The sequence below is a fragment of the Natator depressus genome, chromosome 7, assembly GCF_965152275.1.
Source record: "Natator depressus isolate rNatDep1 chromosome 7, rNatDep2.hap1, whole genome shotgun sequence".
Taxonomy (NCBI): Eukaryota; Metazoa; Chordata; order Testudines; family Cheloniidae; genus Natator; species Natator depressus.
Window position 1 is genome coordinate 120,442,043 of NC_134240.1, and position 23,233 is coordinate 120,465,275.

General features: G+C 41.1%; 1 protein-coding gene across 3 annotated transcripts in view; it reads left to right on the forward strand.

Moving 5' to 3' along the window:
- The window catches only part of SLF2 (SMC5/6 complex localization factor 2), a 62,747-nt gene extending 39,765 nt beyond the window's left edge, over positions 1-22,982 (forward strand). For all 3 annotated transcript variants that reach the window (XM_074959443.1, XM_074959444.1, XM_074959445.1), the window contains 8 exons: positions 903-1,079; positions 1,736-1,833; positions 3,588-3,675; positions 4,262-4,390; positions 5,349-5,426; positions 14,514-14,600; positions 16,075-16,143; positions 17,088-22,982. In XM_074959443.1, coding sequence (XP_074815544.1) covers positions 903-1,079; positions 1,736-1,833; positions 3,588-3,675; positions 4,262-4,390; positions 5,349-5,426; positions 14,514-14,600; positions 16,075-16,143; positions 17,088-17,123 — 762 coding nt within the window. In that variant the 3' untranslated portion in view covers positions 17,124-22,982. The remainder of the gene's footprint in view (positions 1-902; positions 1,080-1,735; positions 1,834-3,587; positions 3,676-4,261; positions 4,391-5,348; positions 5,427-14,513; positions 14,601-16,074; positions 16,144-17,087) is intronic.
- Positions 22,983-23,233: the final 251 nt, after the last annotated feature.

Genomic DNA, 23,233 nt, shown 5'->3' on the forward strand with positions numbered 1-23,233 from the left:
AGAGAAAGCCAAGCTCATGTTTTTAAGCTAGCTCTTCCGAGTAAAAGTTTCTAAAATGTAAATACAAAATTTTTAACTGGCTTCAAAAATATCTTGTGGAAATACTTTAACTGTCATAACATATCATTTGTGTAGGGAGAGCGGTAACTATATGATAGCATTACTGTTTACAGGAAATATTTAGAGCAACATTCTTGAGAAATCCAGAATGTGTGTATCTCAGGATGTAGGTTAAGAAATACATATATTTGCAGAAGAGAATAAAGTGGGATTAACCCATACAGTAATACCTGAGAGCGTCTAGTCAAAATTGTAGATTTTTCAAGTATTGTTCGTTTAGCTGGGAAGCTTGTCAGCCACTCGCCACCCTATATTTATATAGAATGTCTGTTCCATGGGGGATGATCACTGCTACAGCACCTTTTCCCAGCCTCTCTGGGGAATATTGTATTGGAATCAGATGAAAAGACACCCTGTCTGAATGACAGAAAGGAGGGAGTGAATAGTTTAAGAAAAAAGTGCTACTGTAAATGAAAAAATACTCCCTTTTAGTCCCCTGGTATGATAGGAGATGTTGCAAAGGAAATCCATCAGTTAATACACATTTAATATGCCTGCTGGCAAATTTAAGCTCCTAGAATATATTTTAAAATACAGCAGAGCCCTGTTTATCTGGTCTCGTTGGGACCCCTTGCCAGATTGGACAAAGAATGGGAAAATGCAATGCTGCATCGCCATCTAGTGGCCACAGGCGAGATCACCTGCTTCTGGCCCTGGAGTCCTGGTTGTTCTGTAAATGCAGAGAGGCGGTAAGGAGGGGGTCGGATAAATGGGGCTCTACTGTAGTAATTTAACTGAAAATCTCATAATTTAATATGTTTGCGTTTTTTTCCCCAAAAAAGTTTCTTGGTTTTTGTACAACTATGTATCCGGACGGGTATGCGGACCGGGAGCTGCTGCTGCTGCTGGTACTGCTGTTTAAAATTAGCCTGGAAAAACGACTGCAGCAAATTCCGTTGATCGATCTTCAGGGCCTGCTGTTAAACCTACTGAAAAATATCAGAGACTGGGATGCCCAGGTAACGTCATACCTGATTTTATAATGCTAGGTATACAAAATTACAGCTTGAGTCCAAGGAAACCCTCTCTTGTTTAAATGTCGGCCTGTATTGAAGTATGTTCATGTGGTCATCCTGACTTGTGTTCTTGACTTAGCAAAAAAATAAATTTTTTTAACGTAAATAAGAAAATTACAATTGGAAAATTCAGCATAAGCAAGATGAGTTATCATGGGGGAAGTGACGGAGTATCTGGGGGAGAGGGGTAAGTGTAAATGTTTCTCTACCATTGTGCTTGTCTGGCTTGTTTGTAAGCGAGCAGTATATTGAATTGTACAAGAATCTGACTCAACAGAATTCTTGTAAATTTAGAATGTCTGCTTGAAAGAATGAAGCAAAGCATTATCCTAAATGTAGCTGGCAAGCGAGTTTTTTGGCATACAAACCTTGACTGTCCTACTGTAAATTAATAAACCTGGAATATCTATGGACTGACTACCTACAAATGCAATGCAAAAAATATCATTAAGGACATACTCTTCCTTCTTTCTGCACGGCTCCAGGAAGGGGATAATGGTTTGATTGTAGATATGTGGATTTTCTGACCACTTTTCATACATGTAACAGCTGACCATTTTAATATAATCCATTCTTAGTAAAGCTTTTTCCTTTTTAAGATGCCTCAGCTCTGTCTGGCAATTAGTGAACTTTCCAGTCATCACCATGATCTCCTTTGGTTAGTTCAACTGGTCCCTAGCTGGGTAAAGCGTGGAAGGTAATAACAGTGTTGCATTTATTTGATGTTAATAAGTTAACAGTTTATGTAATATCAAAATTGTGCTAAGCACGTTAGACATATCCTGAAATACACACAGGTTTAAGTAAAGAAGCCTACAAAAAGTGGAAACATTGGAAGAAATTACTAAGTAGTATAAAAGAATAGCATAAGCATGTAGAAAGGCTAAGGCACAAAATGTGTTGCTTCTAGTAAGGGATGTAAGAGGCAATACAAAGAGATTCTTTAATTACATTAGGAGCAAGAGAGAGACAAAGGAAAAGTATAGGTCCTTTGCTTAGTGGGCAGGAAGAGATAACTGATGACATCAAGAAGACTGAGGTAGTTTTGCTTCAGTTTTCACTAAAAAGGTACTCAACATAATATCAAGAACAAGGGGGAAGGAACGCAAACCGAAATAGGGAAAAGAACAAGTTCAAGAATATTTGGGTCAGTTAGATATATTCAGGTCAGCAGGGCCTGATCAAATTCATCCTCAGTTACTTAAGGAACTAGCTGAAGCAATCTCTGAACCATTAGCAATTATCTTTGAGAATTCATAAAGGACGGTTGAGGCCCCAGAAGACTGGAGAAGGGGAAACCTAGTGCCTGTCTTTTTAAAAAGTGGAACAAAGAGGACCTTGGGAATTGTAGACCTGTCACCTAACTTCAATACCTGGAAAGATTCAGGAACAAATTATTAAACAATCACAATTAAATTATTAAACAGTTTGTAAGCACCTAGAGGATAATAGGATTATAAGGAATAGCCAGCATGGATTTGTCAAGAACAAATCATGCCAAACCAACCTGACTTCCTTATTGGACAGGGTTATTGGCCTAGTGGGTATGGGGGAAGCACTGCAGCTTTTGACACGGTACCACATGACTTTTTTTCATAAGCAAACTAGGGAAATGTGGTCTAGATGAAACTCCTATAAGGTGGGTGCACAACTGGTTGAAAGACCATACTCATAATAACTACCAGTAGTTCTCTGACAGACTGTGAGGTTGTTTCTAGGGGGGTCCTGCAGGTATCAATTTTGGCAATACTATACAATATTTTTCATTAATGACTTGGATGATGGAATGGAGAGTGTATGTATAAAATTTGCAAGTGATGCCCAGCTGAGAGGGGTTTCAAGCACTTTGGAGGGCAGGATTAGAATTCAAAATGACCTTGACAAATTGGAGAATTGGTCTGAAATCAGCAAGATAGAATTCAGTAAAGACAAGTGCAAAGTACTTCATTACGGAAAGAAAAATCAAATGCACAACTGCAAAATGGGAAATAACTGGCTAGGTGGTGCTGCTGAAAAGGATCTGGGGGTTATCGTGGATCACAAATTGAATGAGTTAGCAATGTGATGCAGTCCTGAAAAAATATTCTCTGGTGTATTAACAGGATTCTTGTGTGTAAGACATGGGAAGTAATTGGGTCCCATAGTACTTGGCACTGGTGGGACCCCAGCTGGAGTATTGTGTCCAGCTTTAGGAAAGATGTGGACAAATTAGAGAGTCCAGAGGAGAGCAACAAAAGTGATAAAAGATTTAGAAAACGTGACCTGTGAGGAAAGATTTTTAAAAAACTGGGCCTTCTACCTTTATTTAGTGAAGCTGGAAGATCTGCACTAGATATACAAAAAAGCACATGCTAAAATACTTTAGGGAAATCATATTTTGCCTCATATGCAATGTTAAAAAGCACTTATTTGAGATGTTCCTTTTTAAAAACAAACAAACTTCTCTTTCAGACAAATAAGACAACACCTTAGCCTAACGATAATTTCAAAGCTTCTTAACAAAGAGTATACAAGTTTACCTGTTACCAGTGACCTGCAGGTACTGTATACATACCTTTTGTTAAAATTTTGTGTGCGGGTTTTGTTTCATTTTGCTATTTAGTGATTAAATGTGTTTAATTTACATCTTGGTCTTGACTCTCTGAGGCTCATATTTGCTGTGGTTTAGGAGTTCTTCAAGATGACCGATTAGATTTCTAAAATTCTGTAAATCACGAGTGCTGTGTGTTGTTAAATATAGCTCTTCAATTCCCTGACTTATTCCACAGCTGCCATTGCTTTATTCTGTAATAGGTGATTTATTTTTTTAATGTTAACTCCTTAAGATCCATTTTCCTGACAATAATGGTACCATGCCTTTTGCAAGTTTCTCCTGCTTATTGCTTGTCATGCAAAAATCAGCATTTGGTTACTAACATAGTGTTGGCTTAATGTTGGCAACACACAAGAATTAACTTGTTTGTGAACAGAGTAAAATTACCTACTGTTTTAGATGTTGAGTTTTCATTTTGGTGGACAAAATAGTCTCCAACTGGTGGTGATCTGTTATTTGTACTGTATTGAGCTTTGCAGTGTCAGGAAGCTATACTAATTCCTAGAACATTTGTTTGTTGGCTTTTATATAGATGTCTCTTCTATATCAGTATCTGGTGCAGATGAAGCCTTCTGACTTATTACAGAAAAAGATAGAAGCAAGAAAGGAGCAACAGGATGACCTCAGTGGAGAGTCCGTCCGTACAGAACTAGAGCAGCAGGTATATGTGATTTGCATTCCTCCTACACATTTATTTTGTCATTTGGAACATGTTGACTTTCACAGGTTTAGAGTTAAGTGCTTGAGGGGTTCTGTGTATGGAATGCCTTGCAGCATCTTGCTCTTAGTATTTTATATCCATTCATATGAGCTGAGATACTATTATTATTTATTATGGTAGTGCTTAGAGGCCACAGCTGAGATTGGGTTCGTATTGTGCGTGAAAAATGCCTAGCACATAATAAGGCACTTTGTGCCCCAAAAAGCTTACAGTCTGTCTAGAAGCTGTCTACTCTGCAGTAATATTATTCTTTGCCTATATTGGATGACTGGAGATTGTGCAGGATGGCTTAGTCTGAAAGCCATTCCTTCAGGATCTTGGTATACATGTTTGATGTTGGGGGGTAAGCTGAGAGAAAAACATAGCTACCCATTTTATGCATCCAGTTTGTTTAATTATAACAATTGGAAATACAGAAAACCTTTCAGGTCATGTAGGGACCCATGTAAAATTGTTCCAAAATTGTATTTTCCAGTGCTCTTGTCCATATTGTTTCAAATTATTTATTTAGGCAAACTTTCAGATATGCATGTTTAATGACCTGGCCATCTGGCTTTCCTGAGGGCTTAAAACTAGATATTATAGCACTAAAATAAAATGATCCTAAAATCAATTATCCGTGGTGTAGTTTCAAAGGAGGTTTCAGAGTAACAGCCGTTAGTCTGTATTCACAAAAAGAAAAGGAGTACTTGTGGCACCTTAGAGACTAACCAATTTATTTGAGCATAAGTGAGCTGTAGCTCACGAAAGCTCATGCTCAAATAAATTGGTTAGTCTCTAAGGTGCCACAAGTACTCCTTTTCTTTTTTCAAAGGGGCGTGGCAGCACTCAAATTTAACTAAGATTCAGGTTCACACTTGTAATATTAAAAGCATTAATTATGTTGGCTTCTTTCTAGGCCTACTATCTGACCTACAGTCTTCTTCACTTGGTCAGTGAAGTTAGTTGTTTTGACGTTGTGAATTCTAATCAGAGGGTAAGTAACTGGCTCAAGTGATTGGCTGCTTATGATGGTGCTTTTTTGTGTAGGGACACAGTTTAAATTTTGTTAAATATTAGAGGAAAACATTTCTTACTTGTGTAAGAGGTCAGTGGAGCTAGCTGGAGGACAATTCTGTTTTGTAACAAATTTTGAGGCTTCAAAATTTATTTTCCTTCCAAAGTAGAACAGAAACAAAACCTTCTTCGAGTAGTGTCTCTGTGGATGCTCCACTTTAGGTGTCTTGACACCCTGTGCATGTAATCGGAGATTTGTGGTAGCAGTGCTTGGTTGGGCTGTGCACGCGCCGTAGCCATCTTGCACCGTTCTGAGCAGTTACCTAGTGGTGCTCAGCCAACCGTCCTTCAGTTTCTTCTCTGCCGCCTTTGGGTTGAGTCAGAGCGATCAGCAGTTCGCTCTCTTACCTCAGATAGTTCATAGTTAATAGTGTTAGCTTAGTTGTAGTTAGCTACCCTACTGCCTTGCCCTACTATAATGTCTTATATTTCTTTATTTATATATAATAGAAAATATATTGCCTCAATATAAATCCTCGTACGCCCACATCTTGAATACTGCGTGCAGATGTGGTCGCCCCATTTAAAAAAAAAAAAAAGGAATTGGAAAAGGTTCAGAAAAGGGTAACAAAAATGATTAGGGGTATGGCACGGTTTGCCCTATGAGGAGAGATTAATAAGACTGGGACTTGTCAGCTTGGAAAAAAGACAACAAAGGGGGGATATGATAGAGGTCTATAAAATTGTGATTAGTGTGGAGAAAGTAAAGAAGGAAGTGTTATTTACTCCTCCTCATAATACAAGAACTAGGGGTCACCAAATGAAGTTAATAGGCAGCAGGTTTAAAACAAACAAAAGGAAGTATTTCTTCACACAACACACAGTCAACCTGTGGAACTCCTTGCCAGAGGATGTTGTGAAGGCCAAGACTATAACAGGTTTCAAAAAAGAACTAGATAAGTTCATGGAGGATAGTTTCATCAATAGCTATTAGCCAGGTTGTGCAGGGATGGTGTCCCTAGCCTCTGTTTGGCAGAAGCTGGGAATGGGAGACAGGGGATGGATCACTTGATGATTACCTGTTGTATTCATTCCCTCTGGGGCACCTGGCATTGGCCACTGTCGGAAGACAGGATACTGGGCTAGATGGACCTTTGGTCTGACCCAGTATGGCGTTCTTATGTTCTTCATATGAAGAAAAAATTTTTTTTCCTTGTACTGTCCCCCTGTCTTTTCAAGAGGCACACAGCGATAGCCTCAAACAGGGCCATCTTTTTTTATCATCTGTTTTTATCTTGAAGAAACAGACACTCTCAGGCATGCCCGGGTCAGCTGGCTTTAAATGCTGCCTGACTTGCAGACTTTCTATACTGGTCTCTGACATAACGCATCACTCAAAAGTGCCCAGGCAAGAAAAGCCAGGGATCTCCAACTGAAGCTCCTCATGATGGAGAAATCCCTCAGGCCAGCCTCAAATCCAGAGTCCAGGACGCCCCCTGGCCAATGGTTGCTGGGAACAGCAGCTGATGGGTTCTGCTCCAACAATGGCTCACAAGGAGCCTGTTCCAAGCATGGCTACCAAAAAGCAGGCATGGACATCCCCACACCGAGAATTGCCTAAAAGAAAACTATCTCCAACGGAAAAATCTGCCCTGGTACCGATGGCACTCAGAGTGCCGGACCGCGCAGCACTGGGAACGTCCGGCACCGAGAGTTCCCAAAGAACTGAAGACCCTATGTGGGCAAGCTTTAATGGAGGTTCTCACAGCAAAGTGAAACTTTCCAGCTCGGCACCCACAGAGCCGAAGACTACCTCGGTAGTGAGTGGTACTGTGGCTTCACCTGCTGTACCTATACCACACAGCTCTAAATCCTTGGCACCGGCAGCTTCAACTCATACTCCTGGGCCATCCACCATGCCGTCTCCGGCACTGAGCCTCACGGGTCTGCAGCAGTTCATGAGGCATTCAGACCTGATAGTGGGCTCTGTGCCTGAATCTCCTTTGCTCAGAACCCAGGGTACCCCATCCAGATCGGTACCAAGCCAGCTCACTACTCCCTGCAGATCAGACTACTCCCTCCTATCTCCAGTGATGAGGAAGAGGAGGATGAAGCAGTAATATAGACTCTTCACCATTCCTCACCCAAGCCCAGACCATCTCACCACCAAACACTTACGGATATATGAGGATGGTATGGTCAGCCATGGGCACCGCCCCCACCATACCATTCCCACCTAACTGGTCCTGCTGGGATACATGGGCAATATATATGGCCCAACACCACAGACTCATTAGCCCGCCCAGGTCCAGAACAGCATGATACTCTTCACTAACTGTCCCAGCTCCCTCGGAAACACAAGAGGAAGAGACTGAGTGACCTGAAAACATAGCTGAATATGACACTTGGCCGCCTACTTACCTCTGTTCGTCGTCACTGGACAAAACCATAATGCCGCCATCACCCACCACGGGGGATGATTTCAAATTCTTTCAGGACCTCTTGAAAAGGGTAGCCGAATCTCTAGACACTTCGCTAGAACAGCTACCAGAAGCCCAACCTAAGCTCACAGACGTACTCCAGGCATCCCCATCGGCAAAGATAGCTCTACCAATTGATGATGCAATCATGGAGCCTGAAAAAATAATCTGGCAGACACCTGCTACAGCACCACCCTCATGTAAAAGATCTGACAAAAAATATTATGTGCCAGCAAAAGGGGCTGAGTTCCTATTTACATACCCTACGCCAAACTCCTTAGTAGTGGAGGCGGTCAACCAAAGGGGGAAACAACACCACTCCTGAATGACACCATATGACAAGGATTGGAAAAGGCTAGACCTTTTCAGTCAAAAAGCTTATTCCTCAGCTACACTTCAGTTCTGCATAGCTAACTATGTGGCCCTGCTGGCCAAATATACACACAATATGTTCTCCAAAATGTCAGCTTTTATTGAAAATTTACCCAGTGACAAAAAAGAACAGTACAAAGCAAACATTTCTGAAGGGTCTCTCATCACCAGGATGGCCCTACAGGCCTCCCTTGGCTCTGCAGACACGGCAGCACAATCCATCACGAAATCTATGGTCATGCGCCATACATCTTGGCTCCACCTCTCCAGGTTTCCAGGGGAGGTCCAAGCAACAGTCGAGGACTTACCCTTCAAGGGTCAGAAACTATTTGCAGACAAAACCAATGTCTCATAGAATATCAGGGTTGGAAGGGACCTCAGGAGGTCATCTAGTCCAACCCCCTGCTCAAAGCAGGACCAATCCCCAACTAAATCATCCCAGCCAGGGCTTTGTCAAGCCAGACCTTAACTTCAAAGGAAGAAGATTCCACCACCTCCCTAGGTAATGCATTCCAGTGTTTCACCACCCTCCTAGTGAAAAACTTTTTCCTAATATCCACCCTAAACCTCCCCCACTGCAACTTGAGACCATTACTCCTTGTTCTGTCATCTGCTACCACTGAGAACAGTCTAGATCCATCCTCTTTGGAACCCCTTTTCAGGTAGTTGAAAGCAGCTATCAAATCCCCCCCTCATTCTTCTCTTCCGTAGACTAAACAATCCCAGTTCCCTCAGCCTCTCCTCACAAGTCAAGTGTTCCAGTCCCCTAATCATTTTTGTTGCCCTCCGCTGGATGTTTTCCAATTTTTCCACATCCTTCTTATAGTGTGGGGCCCAAAACTGGACACAGTACTCCAGATGAGGCCTCACCAATGTCGAATAGAGGGGAACGATCACGTCCCTCGATCTGCTGGCAATGCCCCTACTTATACATCCCAAAATGCCATTGGCCTTCTTGGCAACAAGGGCACGCTGACTCATATCCAGCTTCTCGTCCACTGTAACCCCTAGGTCCTTTTTGGCAGAACTGCTGCCTAGCCATTCGGTCCCTAGTCTGCAGCGGTGCTTGGGATTCTTCCATCCTAAGTGCAGGACTCTGCACTTATCCTTGTTGAACCTCATCAGATTTCTTTTGGCCCAATCCTCTAATTTGTCTAGGGCCCTCAGTATCCTATCCCTACCCTCCAGCATATCTACCTCTCCTCCCAGTTTAGTGTCATCTGCAAACTTGCTGAGGGTGCAATCTGTGCCATCCTCCAGATCATTAATGAAGATATTGAACAAAACCAGCCCCAGGACTCATTACATACCCTAAAAGACTCAAGGGCGACCTTAAAAAGCCTGGGCATCTACATACCTGCAAACAAAAAGAAACAGAGTAGGTTTTAAACGAAGACAGAATAGATGTCTGCAGAATCAAGACCAGCCTTCAAAGTCTCAACAATCCACTTCCAGAAAACAATTTTGAAGGCATGGTTGAGGACACGAGTCCTCCACACTCTCTTATTCCGGAATCAGAAATGGTCCCCCATCTTTTTGGAGACCATCTGTCACCATACGGCCCAGTCTGGCACTCCATCATGACAGACAAATGGGTGTCAGAGATTATCTGAAAGGTTTACTCCATCCCCTTTATTTCTATCCCACCTACCCACCCCCTTCCCCGTCCCACTTCAGGGACCCCTCTCAGGAGCACTTACTATAATAGGAAATAAACCACCTTGTACAAGTAGGTGCCGTGAAACCCATACCATTACAACACAGGGGGAGAGGTATCTGTTCACACTATTTTCTAACTCAGAAAAAGACCAGCGGGTGGAGACCCATCCTGGATCTACACAAACTCAACAAATTTGTAAGAACACAACATTTCAGAATGGTGACCAGATACAATAATTCCAGCACCATAGAAGGGAGATTGGCACTTGGCCCTTGACCTCCAAGATGCATATTTTCATATCGCTATACACCCATCACACAGAACATTCCTGAGATTCATCCTAGGGAAGCAACACTTCCAGTACAGGGTACTACCCTTCGGCCTGTCCACCGCTCCGAGAGTCTTCTCAAAAGTTCTTGTTGTCATTGCAGCTCACTTCCGCAGACAAGGAGTAATGATATTTCCATACTTATAAAGGTGTCCAAGGGCACCAATGCAGCAAGAAGCAATAAATGCCATGCAGCGCACAATAACCCTGTTCACAGACCTAGGGTTGCGAATAAATGTACAAAAGTCCACACCTGTCCCTGTCCAAAAGTTGGAATTCATAGGAGCCTACCTCGATTGTCTCACAGCAACGTTACCCCCAACTATGCTTCCTCACTCTAGTCAGCCTAATTCAACGGTGATGGACAGCCCACAAACATCCACCAGAACATGCTTACAACTCTTGGGCATATGTCAGCAACAATGTTTGTTGTAAAACATGCCAGACTCCCAGGGTTGCCAACCCTCCAGGATTGTCCTGGAATCTCTAGAAGTTAAAGATTAATCTTTAATTAAAGATTGTCGTGATAAAACCTCAAGGAATCCATCCAACCAAAATTGGCAACCCTACAGACGCCATGTGAGATGTTTGCAGGTGTGGTATATACTGCCAGCGTATATACCACACAGACATTCTCTCAACAGACACCTCACAATGTCATGCAGAGCGAGACCCTGTAACACGGTGGACACAACCAAAGAATATCTGTTCAAGAGTCCCGTTCCAGCAAAGAACTCCAACCATTACAATCGCGACAGACGCTTCCCTAATAGTTTGGGGGGGCACACCGACTCAACAATATGGTTCACAGTCACTGGTCTCCAGCGGAGTCCAACCTGCACATAAACTTACTGGAGCGAAGGGCAGTCCAAAATGCATGCAACCACTTTCTCCCTCTAATCAAGAACAATGCCATCAAGATCCTCATGGACAATATAGCATGCATGTTTTATATAAACCGCCAAGGGGAAGCATGATCATACTTCCTATGTACACAGCTATATGACTTTGGAATTGGTGCATCACCAACAACATAGAGATATCTGCATCCTATCTTCTGGGATGTCCAAATACAATAGTGGGTATACTAAGCAGGGATTTCTCACAAACTCACGAATGGGAGATGGATCCCGGAATTCTCAAGTCCATATTCAAACTATGGGGGTTCCCCACCATAGATCTATCCAGATGCTACCAAAACAATAATGTACAACTTCCAGCAGGAGTTCACACACACTCTACCAGAGCAGCCTATGGCAGCCTATGGCAGCCTATCTCTGACATTTGTAGAGCAGCTACCTGAGTATCAGTCCATACTTTCACTAAAAACTATGCTTTAGAACAACAATCAGCATCAGATGCTCACTTTGGATTTAAGATGTTATCCAGCATCAACAGACCAACTTTGAAGCCCCTCCCCTCCACTGAGGGGCACTGCTCAACAGTCACCTAAAGTAGCGCACCCACAGGGACACTCCTTGAAGGAGAGGGTTACTCACCTTGTGCAGTGACTGAGATTCTTCCAGATGGTTGTCCCTGTGGGTGCTCCACTACCCCCCCTCCTCCCTTCTACTTCGACGTTTCGTGCGGATTCTCGGGGGTAGAAAAGGAACAGGGGGATGGCTGACTACACACCGCTATGCAACCACTCGGAACAGCGTGAGACGGCTATGGCACGTGCGTGGCCCACCTGGGCACAGCTACCACAAATCTCCAATTACAAGCACAGGTCATCAAGACACCTAAAGTGGAGCACACACAGGGACAACCATCTTGAAAAACCTCAGTTACTGCACAAGGTGAGTAACCCTCTCTTTCGAACACTTTCATGAAACAGAATTGTGTTTGTCTTTTCGGATGAAAAAGGTTAGATTTTTGTTTCAGGTCTCTGTAAGTGACCTGACAATCCGACACCTGGACCTCAAAACCTTCACACCGAACTCTTTTTGAAATGGATACATCTCAGCAGAAGTTTCAGCTCTAAAACAGCATATTTTGACAAACATTTAGTCAAAAATGTTTTGACCCACTCTCTAGATATTGCAAAGTATTTAACAGAGCGTAGTGAAGTAGTGGAGTGCAGCAACTGCAGGCTAATATAGCAGCCATTATAGGCTCAGTAGCAATAGCTCTCTTTTGGCCTAAGATGTTAGAATCCATTTATTGAGCGGATATTGACCAGGAGACATCTGTTATCCCATACAGTAATTTGGTCTTTCTTTATTCATTCCCATTGAATTGCTTACTGTAAGGTAGCTGAACAGTTCTTACCGCTGATGCTGTTGCCACTCCATGGATCTTCCACATGGTGGTTAAAGAAATCTGACTATCATGTGACTCCCTTAAGACGGAGAATGTCATTCTTATGTCTGCTCCAATCTGTTGCTAATATTTGTGTGACTGAGAATCTTCGACTCCTTTGAAAGTGGAGAAAGATTCATAGTAGCTTTATTGTGAAGATGTTAGTGACTTGTATTGTATAAACCTTTTGTTTACACATCTTTCCTGGAAATTTGTTTTTTTAAAATAAGTACCTTAATACATTTCCCTCTCCCTAATGTTGTGTTTTCAGTTAGAAATCCCACTCATTTCTTCTCCACCAAATTTACTTTTTTAATGAAAAGTGGTGGCATGATAGAATACCTTTCTACTGTCTAGTCAATGGGATAGGCAATGTATAAAGCCTTTAGCACTTGCAGCTGTTTTCAGTATTGTCTCTCCTGATTAGACTGTACCAACTACGTAGGATTATATGGTATCTTTGTGATGCTAGCGGATGTCCCTGAGCAGTGGTTCTTTACTGTGGATCAGCAGTGGTCCACAGAATGAAACCTTTTGACAGCTATTCACTGGGAGATGGAGGACAGAAGTCTCTTATGAAGTGGTTCATAGAATTGGAAAAAAGGTTAGGGATTTACTGCTGTGGAGAATAGGATGTTGTTTGCCTGCTTCACTTCTGATGACCTTAAGTAGGTTTCTAGAAGTGAAGGGCCTGTGCATAACCCACTAGTGTATTTTCCATTTAAATGATCTACCTTGAGATTCAGATCTTCCTTGGTTTTTCCATTTTTATTAATCAAAAATAAAAGGTCCATGCTTCAAAGTGCAAGCTTCCCTCCTCCAAGCACACAATTCCAGTCTCCACAGAGGAAAGTCAACTCTGTTTTTTGGAGATTTGTTTAGGAAGGAAACAGAATTCTGCAGTGAAGCTTCCATTAGATATGGGAACCAGCTTTCATTGTCCAAAACTACTGTAAAATGGATCCTAGTTCATATTTAAGCAAAAAGATGTTGCCAGAAGATTAATAATCTTCCAGGAGAGCTGCCACAAACATGAAAAGACCATTAATTCCTCCAGGAAATGCCTAATGATTACCTGACTTGTCTGCTGAAAAATTATTGTAGTTGTATTGTAGTTGAAAAACTATTGTAGTTTCAATGCTTTCCATGAAAATTTGATCTGAGTGGCACCTTTAGTCTTCTGGGCATTGAAGACTCAAAAAACTAGCCAGTCAGAATTAAACAGGACCCCTCAGCCGGGTCCATTTTGGGGGGTAGTGAGCCAGACAACCACGTCTGCACTTCACTCCATGTCCCCAGCCAGCCCCAAACCGAAACTCTCTCTCTAGCCCCTCCTTCTCTGGGCTTTGTCCCTTTCCTGGGCCAGGAGGTCATCTGATTCCTTTGTTCTCCAACCCCTTTAGCTCTCACCTTGCAGGGGGGAAGGACCCAGGCCATCAGTTGCCAGGAAACAGGGTGTTGGCCATTAACTGTGTCCAGACCCCTGCACGCACCTGCCCTCTAGGGCTCTGCAAGGATCATACACCCTTATCCCACCCCCTAGATACTTAAGAACTGCATAGGGGAAACTGAGGCACCCCCACACTATTCAGAAGAAACATTAAGAACAGTCCCGCTTTGTCACATCTGCTCCGTGAATATAACTTTGGAACTACTATTTAAAAAAATGTTTAGTCATGAGTTAAGTGGTGTTAAAGGTGCCTAACAGCAGTGGCCTTATGGTTCTAAAGTCAGCCAGATGTGTGTATTGGAGAAAACGCTTCAAATTAAAAAAAAAAAAAAAAAAAAACTGAAAAAAATGAAATTAAAAAGCCCTGCAAAAACTGTGCTTTTTCCTCTGTTTGCAATTTTTCTGTTTAGGGTTTAGACAAAGTTTAATTTTGAAGTGATGAACTTAAACATACTTTTGAATTTGTGTTTATTTAGAAGTGCTTACTGAGGCTCTGTGGTGCCTTAGAAAAACATGTGAAGTGTGATATTAGGGAAGATGCAAGGCTATTTTATAGAACTAAGGTAAGCATATGTGTGTCTTAGAATTGTTCCATTTCCGTGCCCCAATTTAGGAGGTTCTAGAAGTACTGAGATTCCCTTACATTTCCTTGCTGGCTTTTTATACATGTAGGCCCTAATCCTGCAAAGACTTGCTCATGTTACTTAACTCTGTGCACTGCGAATAGTCTCATTTGCTGTCAGAAGGACTCTTCAGTGCATGGAGTTAAGCATGTGTGTAAATCACTGCAAGATCGGGGCCACATGGCCAGAAAAAAAGATAGCTGCAAAGGATCTCTGGATACTGCTGGTTTTTCCTGCCTAGAGACGTCACTGATTGTTGATGGGGGAAGTGCTCTTTGGGACAAGGGATCTGTCCAAGCAGCACTTACAGAGAAAAAGATAAGAGGACTTGGAAAGTAATCTGATCCTTTTGCACAGTGATCCATAGCTTTTATTTGAATTAACAAGTAATTTACTTACATACATAATTAATTAAGCTACCAAAAAACCCAAGGTGATGCAGAATTAAGCCTAGCTCACCTATTTTATAATATGTTGTGGTGCTTTACTTATGAGGGTCTCAAGTTTGTTACTTGAGTTACTTTCATGTGCTTTAGTAGCAAGCCACGGCATGGCAGTCCTTACCTTTCAAAAGCCTTTTGTTCAGTTAAGTCAAACCTTTATATTTTAATGCTGTTTTACACCAGCTTAGAGAATTCACTAAATTCCTACCCTTCAAAAAGCCTCTTTATTGACATTTGATTCTATAGAGGTGTCATTTGGTGCAATTAATACTGCAGACCTACTTTAACTATATTTCAAGTTTAAACTGCATCCCCACCACCATACATATCTTTTTGTATATTTTTTCCGCTTACCCTTGAGGTGGGAAGGGGTTATTATTTTCCTGTTTAATTGCTTCTCCCCACCGCTTCTGCTTGTATGTATTGTTGTGAAGTAGGTCGCGGGGGGGGGGGGGGGGTACCATTGTGTTGGGTGCTGTACAAGCAGAGTAAGAAATAATGTAAGCTCTTCAGAGCAGAAATTTGAGTGCATGCTCAAGATTGGTAGCCATGAAGTATGGCCTTATGTATCAGGAACACCTTTTAGAAGCTGTCTGTGCTGCTGTTGGTTGGCCAGAGTAATTACTGTAACAAGATAATCAATCCAATGGCAAACTGCAAGACTTGCATTTTACACCCTGCTAACCCAAAAAGAGTGAGACACCGGTATTATCAGGCAAATGCTTTCACGCTGATCTCTAGCACTGACATTATTTACGTGTTAAATTGAGATAATCAAGTTTAATCTTGCTTGTAAAATTGTCTCACTCTAGTATCCGCATATGGAGTATAAGCATTCGATTAAGAGCTCAAATGCTATCACCCCAAAGCCCTGCTGTATCACAGCTTTAAAAGGGATCTTCATATGCTGTCTGATAAGTTTCACATTTGTTTTTATTCTATTAAATAGGTAAATTAATTTTTGTTTATAGGTAAAAGACTTAGTTGCTAGGATATATGGCAAGTGGCAGGAAATGATACAAAATTCTCGGCCTACTCAGGTACTGTTAAACCAATTTTTCTTATTGCTAAATGCATTTTACTAATTTGTGTTACTTGAAAGTATAATGTAGCAGTTTTAAAAAGCAATTTCTAATTAGTAAATGAAGTCAGTAGTAAAGTACACTATCTACTAGCTGTGCTGCTATAATCTTGGGTGAAATCCTGCCTATGACTTTGGTAGGATTTCAACCTTTTTTTCTAACAAATGGCTTGAGTGACCAAGTAAACTCTGATTGCACTTTGTAAGTGATATGCCTTCAAGATATGTAGATGATCTTGTGTGGAATGTACAAATATCCAAGTTGGATATCCAAGATTTGGGGCTGTTTCTATCAATCTCTAGGTTTTGTATCTCAGTAGGATGCCATGGTATCAGAGTACCTATTTTCTATTTTAATACTAACTGGGGATATAAACAATTATCTTAAAACGAAGTTTGTTTTGCTTGAACCAGTAATCTGAAAGAGGCTTCTTGGACTGAGTTTTAAGCACGTATAAACACTTAAATCTATTTGAAATACTTATTGAATAATTAAACATTGGCATTGTTAGCATATTGATAGCTCTTGCAGTCTTCCTGAAAATTTGACATAATTGTAACATTGGTAAAATGAATGGAATCCCTGTGTGAGAGAGAATGCCATGAAAGGAAAGGAACTAGAGGGTGATACACTGCTGAAAAAGCGTTCTATAAATCAGGTTGTGGAAATTTCTGATGATGCAATTCTCTAATTGTTTTTTAAATTAGATATGCATTTGGCTGTTGCCTAGGAAACTTGCTTTTCATTGGTAGGCTTATTGTTTAAAATAAGAAGATTATATGGATTTACAGGTTTACTTGCAGTACCGTAGCTCAAGCTACTTATCTACTTACTTTATTACTCTCTCAAAAATAAAATTTGTATGTTTCTCAATTTTTTTTCCTGTTCTTTTTTCTTTTAAGGGGAAGCTGCATGATTTCTGGGAGCCAGATTTGTGAAACATAATCCAGGTCAGAGAAAACAACAAAGAGAAATTGAACAAGAACTTCTTTTGCAACCAAGGAAGACTTTTCAAGAGGATTGAAACTCTAGCCTGGTCAAACAGACTAAATCAACAACTTGAATCAAAACTTCAGCTTGGTGCAGGCAACTAGAAAAAAACATAACCTGTGCAATCAATTTCTGACTTTGATAGATACAGTAACATTCCTGAAAAATTGTGTATATGTATGTGCAAGATTTAAAAAATACCTTTTCTTCAGTATGTCTATCTGAATTGTCCACTAGTCTTCTATCCTATTGAAAGCTGAGAGAGTTTTCTCATTTCCCTTCCCTTGCTAATCACTACAATGTAAAACTATGGTAATGTACTTTCTTTTGTTCTGTTGCCCAAATGCATCCATAAGTATTGCTATTGCACAGCTAGAAAATGAACAGCCATGAATTGAGTGTGCAAAGTAGGAAATGGTGGCTCCTCAATGAAAGGGATGAGGACTGCGGTGTAAATAGTGGTCCAGGCAGATTGATTGTTGACCTTTTCTTTGTTCCATGGCTGTGCTGTACCCATAAACAAAGGAGAATTTAAGAGGTCATTACAGTGATGTATTAGGTTCAATTTAAACTTAATTTTCCTCCTTCATGCTTTAGCAAGTCTGTGTAATTTATATATAGTGACAGTGTGCAGAAAATTAAGTTGTATGTAAGACGAATATTACAAGGAGAAATCTTCCTGCAACATTAATATTTGCTGTCACAGTATCCAAAACACAAATTTCACCTGTTTATGTATGTAGTCTGACTTCAGCACCTTTCTGTAAATGACCAAAATATCAACTTAAAAATATCAATTTTAAAATATCACCTTAGATTTGGGAAAGTGAGAACTTATTTGACTTTGCCAACGTCGAAGTAGCTGAGAGTCATATTAGACTTGTCCAAAATCATTTGTGCTAAATTTTGCCCTTAGAGGTGTGCTCAGAACTCTTGTTGAAATCTTTGAGCTGTGTGTAATATTCTAAGGACAAAATACCTTTGTTTGTGAGCAAATGTTGGCACTCACTACTTATAGTGTGCTTAGCATACCACTTCATCTATGAAATATATGTGCTTAAATAGATAAGTTCAAGTATTTGGTAGAAACATCAACAAGAATCTTTTGCTAATTAAAACTTAAGCTATGTCTACATGGCCCTCCAGTTCAGACTACCAGAGTTTGAACTGCAGTATGCACAAGGTGTAACTGCCCCATGTGGATGCTGCTGGTGCAAACTAAAAGGTGTACCTAGTTTGTGTGACTGTAGTCCTCTTTTTTTTAAAAACAGGACTGCATTAATGCAAGCTAAGTACCTTTTAGTTCACGCTCTCAGGGTCTACATGGGGAAGTTACAGCATAGCATACTAGTGTGGGCTGCGGGGTTGTGTTGGCAAGCCCAGAGATTCTAGTGATAGCAACATAGAATACACATGTAATGTTTTTTTCTTTGGTTTTACAAGTATTAATTGTACTTATGGTTGATTTGTATAATAAAATTCATATTCCAAACTCTTTCCCAGGAAAAAATAGCCAAAAAAGACTCAATTTTTAAAAAAAGCTCCCTCATGTAAATATGTAGAAGAAACTATTATAGAATCGTGGAGTGACCTGTAAGGAGGAGAAAAGTATCCTTACCTGACTTTATTTGCTTTTGACACTCGCTGCTAAATTGCTTTTCAGACTATTTCTTGTCCTCCATTTCAAGCGTTAGTGTGTGAGTTTATTAATAAAGTCGAAAGCCGCAGCATCTTTGTGCCTTTCACAAGGTCTTCACATGTTAGAACAAGATTCATGGTGATGGCACTATTTAAAAACAAACAAAAAATCTTAACCTGTCACCAGGATTTGGAGAAATCTACCTCAAGGGTATTTTTTTGTTTGGGTAATGTAGGGTAGGGGACTTCTCTCTCTACAGTTTGTCCTATATAAATGCATCCTTTAGTGTCAGATTGTTATTCTGTGACTATATTGTACATAATTTTATTAGTGTTTATATTTTTATCACATTGTGTAAAGTTTAAAAAAGAGTGCCGAATATATTGGTTTTTACTTACTGTAATTAATGTGTATATATTTTCTTACTAAGTGAAGAGGAGGCTCCTGTCTTGTACATTTCTGAGGACTGGTAGGTGAGGGTTTGGACAGCCAGTCTTGTTTTTTATTGCGGTTCAAAGCCAGTTGAAACTGCTGATTTTTTCAGATTAAATAGCCACTTTGATATTTGCTTTTTTATTTAATAGCTCCAATGGAAAATAAAGCTAGAATTGTTGTTTAATTAGATGTCTCTGCACATAAAACAGGCAGTCATGCAAATAAGAACTTTCACTTTGTGAAAAATCACTGCACATCCTATTTCTGTCTTACTGCAATGCCTTACAATACGTCTTGAAGTAACAGCACACGTACTCCTGCACTTTTTTCACTTTTGCCTTTTTTGTAAACCCTGGGATTTTTCCTTTCTCTTTTGATTTGTACACAATCACTTTCAACTCTCCTGTGTTTGAAGGAACAGCTCCCCAGCCAGTGAAAGTTGGACAGTGGTTCTGTGGGAACCTATCATTGATTTAGAGAGATGGTCCCAAAGCTTTGCTTCAGTGTCATGCCAGGGATTCCTTCCATTCGCCTGTCATCTGTTCTGAGCTCAGTACTGCCTCCACTACTGCTGGCTGCTGCCAACTTTGACCGAATCCATGGCTGTTGTGCTTTGCTAGCCCACTGTGCTCCTGCTAGCTCCCTATGATGCTAATGCTCCTCTGGAGAAAGGCTAATTGCACCATTAATGTGTCACCACTTCTGCTGTCTTCAAATAAGCACTTTGCACTGAGGTTTATCTTTCAAAATGATGCTAGCTGCACCGAGAGCCACTTTATCTCATTCCATGGGTAATCAGGTACACGTTGCTACGCTGTCACAGACAGGAAATGAAAGGATGGCTACGCAATGTACATTCATGCTTCTACGCAACACATTTATTTTACTGACAAGCATTGTTTTGTTTACAAAACTAGATCAATAAAATGTTTTTAAATTAAGAAAATCTGATAGCACAGTGGCAACAAACATTTATACTCTACCGTCTTGTCCCTATTATTGTGCTTTGGTCTTAAGTATATGAGTTGGGCTTTTCTACAGTGCCTAAATGATTTGAGTTCAAGTCCCATTGAAAAGTCAGTGGGGACTTACACTCCACAGGTGTGTTTGAAAAACTTCATTCAAGGTGACAGTTGTGAGAACTTTTTGAAGCCTATGAAGGGAATTCAGCTGTTGAGCTTAGTGGATCTCAGGTGAATAGAACATCAGGGACATATGGCATATGTATAACTTGTTGGGTGCATATCAAGATCAGTACAATAGGTGGATCATGGAACTAAACACGTTTTTAATAGAAAATGCTTTTTGATAAAATTATTAATGGGTTGTGCAATTTTAGCTATTCTAGTTCCATACTCCAAGTGTATAGAGCTTATGTATCTAGATATTATCTGTATAGGTTCTTATACCATGCTTATTACTGTAGTATCTGAACGCTTTCATTACTGCATTAAGCAATGTGACCACAAATCTGCAACATGTGATTTGTTCTCTCCTTCCAAGGAGAGAAATATGTATGCAGTACAGTGCTCGCGTTTTTTTTTAAATGTACATACTGCTCTGTCAGAAGGCAGCTCTAAGTTGTCTTGCATTGTAAGTCAGAAGGTGCTGAGGTTCTTGATGATCCTTAGTTCTGTGGGAGTTTATTCCACAGTCTTAGACCAGCCCTACTGCACAGATGAGCTTTATCCTTCTGGTAGAAAATTTTGTTGTACCAGAGGAATAGTGTCTTTATTGAAGAACGTTAACAATCTTCTAGGAGCGCTGGGCCCAGCCCACTGAGCACCTTGAAGAGCAGGACTGAGACCTTGAACTTGACTTAGTATTCTATGGGAAGTCAGTGTAGAGGATGGAGATTAAGTTTGATGTGATGGCAGTAGCCCATGATGCCAAGGTGACCTGCTGCAGAGCTCTGTACGAGCTAGAGTTTCCTAAGAGCTGAGGGTTTTGTGCTCTGGTGTATTGCATTGCTGAGGTGTGGATAGGTGGTGAAAATAGTGTCTAACCAAGGGCCCTGCCACTGTCAGGTGGGATGAGAGTGTCTCCTAGACAATTTATATGGTTCCTCCCATCTGCCAACTATTTAAAAATAGAAATAAAAATAAGTCTTCCATTTTTCCTAGCCTGTAAGAGTTTGGTTAGTTTATAAATTGGTGATTTTCTTATTGTGAGAAGAATTTGAGTGGGGAGTAGGGTTTGCAGCATCTAAATGCAAAATCTTCCTCTGACTTAACATAGCGGATTTCTGTTGTCGCTTCCACGGTCTAGGCCTAGCTCCTGAGAATCTTCTGCCTCCAGCACTCATGAGCCTGTTGTTTACCCCTTTATTTTTCAGTGAAATGTAGTAATTGTGGGGGATTCTGGTTGCAGAGGGAGTAGTGACCTCTCAGGAAGCCAAGGCCGATCCCATGGAGGATTTCAAGTACTGCTTGAACTGAAATCCCTTTCTATGGCGAAGGAGTGCAGAGAGCAGAGCATAGGGGTGATCTGTTCAGTGACGTGTGTTGCTGAACAGATGGGTTCCTGTGTTTTGTGTCAGTGGGAGCTTTTTTAGGCTCTGTGGCTCCATGCCTAGCCAAAAGGTTTTTCAAACAAGCCTGGAGGTTATTGCGGCCAGATGTGTGCCCGACGTAATGGGATATAAATCTTTTGGTTGGTCACACATGGAAGTAGGCATGTTCTGCCCCCATGACTGTTGGAGCACCCAGTAGCATCCCAGGAGCTCTGAGGTGGTGAAATAATTTGAAGGCAGGTGCCCTTGAAAATGGGGGCTGTTAAAGTTCTTCACAGTGCTTCCCTCTTCCTACCAGCATCGCTTTAGTCTTGCCTGGGTTCAGCTTTGGGCACCTCCTCTTCATCCTCATGGTGAGAAAGTTGAGAGGTGATGTAGAGCTGGGTGTCTGTGAGTTGCTTGGCACTTCATCCCCATTTGTCTCACCGATTCTTTCATGATAGGTGTTGAATAATAGGGAGCCATGGAGTCTTGGGGAATCTGCAGGTGACTGCTCTGGGGATGAAAATTGCCCATAAAAACTCCTGGGTTCAGTGTGGGAGAATACAATTGAGGTGTTTCAAGGTGGTTACATTCACCCCAGTCATGTCTAAGAGGTGGGTAACCTAATTGCATATCCATGCTGCAGAGAGATCCAGCAGGATGATTATGGCTGTACTTTCTTTGTCTATGAATGGGAGGAGGTCAGTCACCAGAGCTACAAGTGTTTCATCTCAGGTCCTGGTCTGAAGCTTCACTGAGGGATCCCAGGGGAGGGGTTTTTTTTGTTTACCAGTTTCTCTATTTAGCTTGCTTAAAAATGAAAGACTGACTTTTGTGCTCTTGGATTGATGGCAGGTGTTCCAGCTACTCACCTCAATATATAAACACCATGTTTAGGATGGCAAAAAACTCTGTAGCAGGCATTTGAGTAGTCAGGCTTTTGGGGGCAGGCAGAGGGAAAGTCAGCAAGCATTGATTTTTCCTGTGTTGTTCAAACTGCAGACTTTTGTAAAAGCAGTGTCATTTGTGTTACAGCTGTGAGCTTTTCCCAGAGGTCACTGTTCACAATGGTGTTTCTGCTGCTGTTCTGGTCTGTGCACTGAAAGAACAATGTCATTCATATGCTTTGTCTTATGCAAGCTGTGGGGAAGAAAATGTCAAGGATTTATTTTGTGACTTTATACAGCATTTTGTTGCTTTGTACCTTTTGTTTGAATGTCTAGTTCTGTGTATTAAACTTGTTTTGGTATTTTGGGCTTCGGTGTTAACGTTTTTTATAAACTTTACTTAGTATGATGTGCGTTTTATTCCAATTGACTTTTATACCTCTCACACTCTTTTGGCTCTGGTTTTCCCTACAGTACATTAGCCTCCCCTGCTTGCTGAGAACTGCTTGAATCTACTTCCTGTCATAACTCTTTGGCAGGATCAGTGAAGGCAGGTACTCTCTAGAGTCTTCATTTGTTGAGTCAAAACTACAAAGACTCATT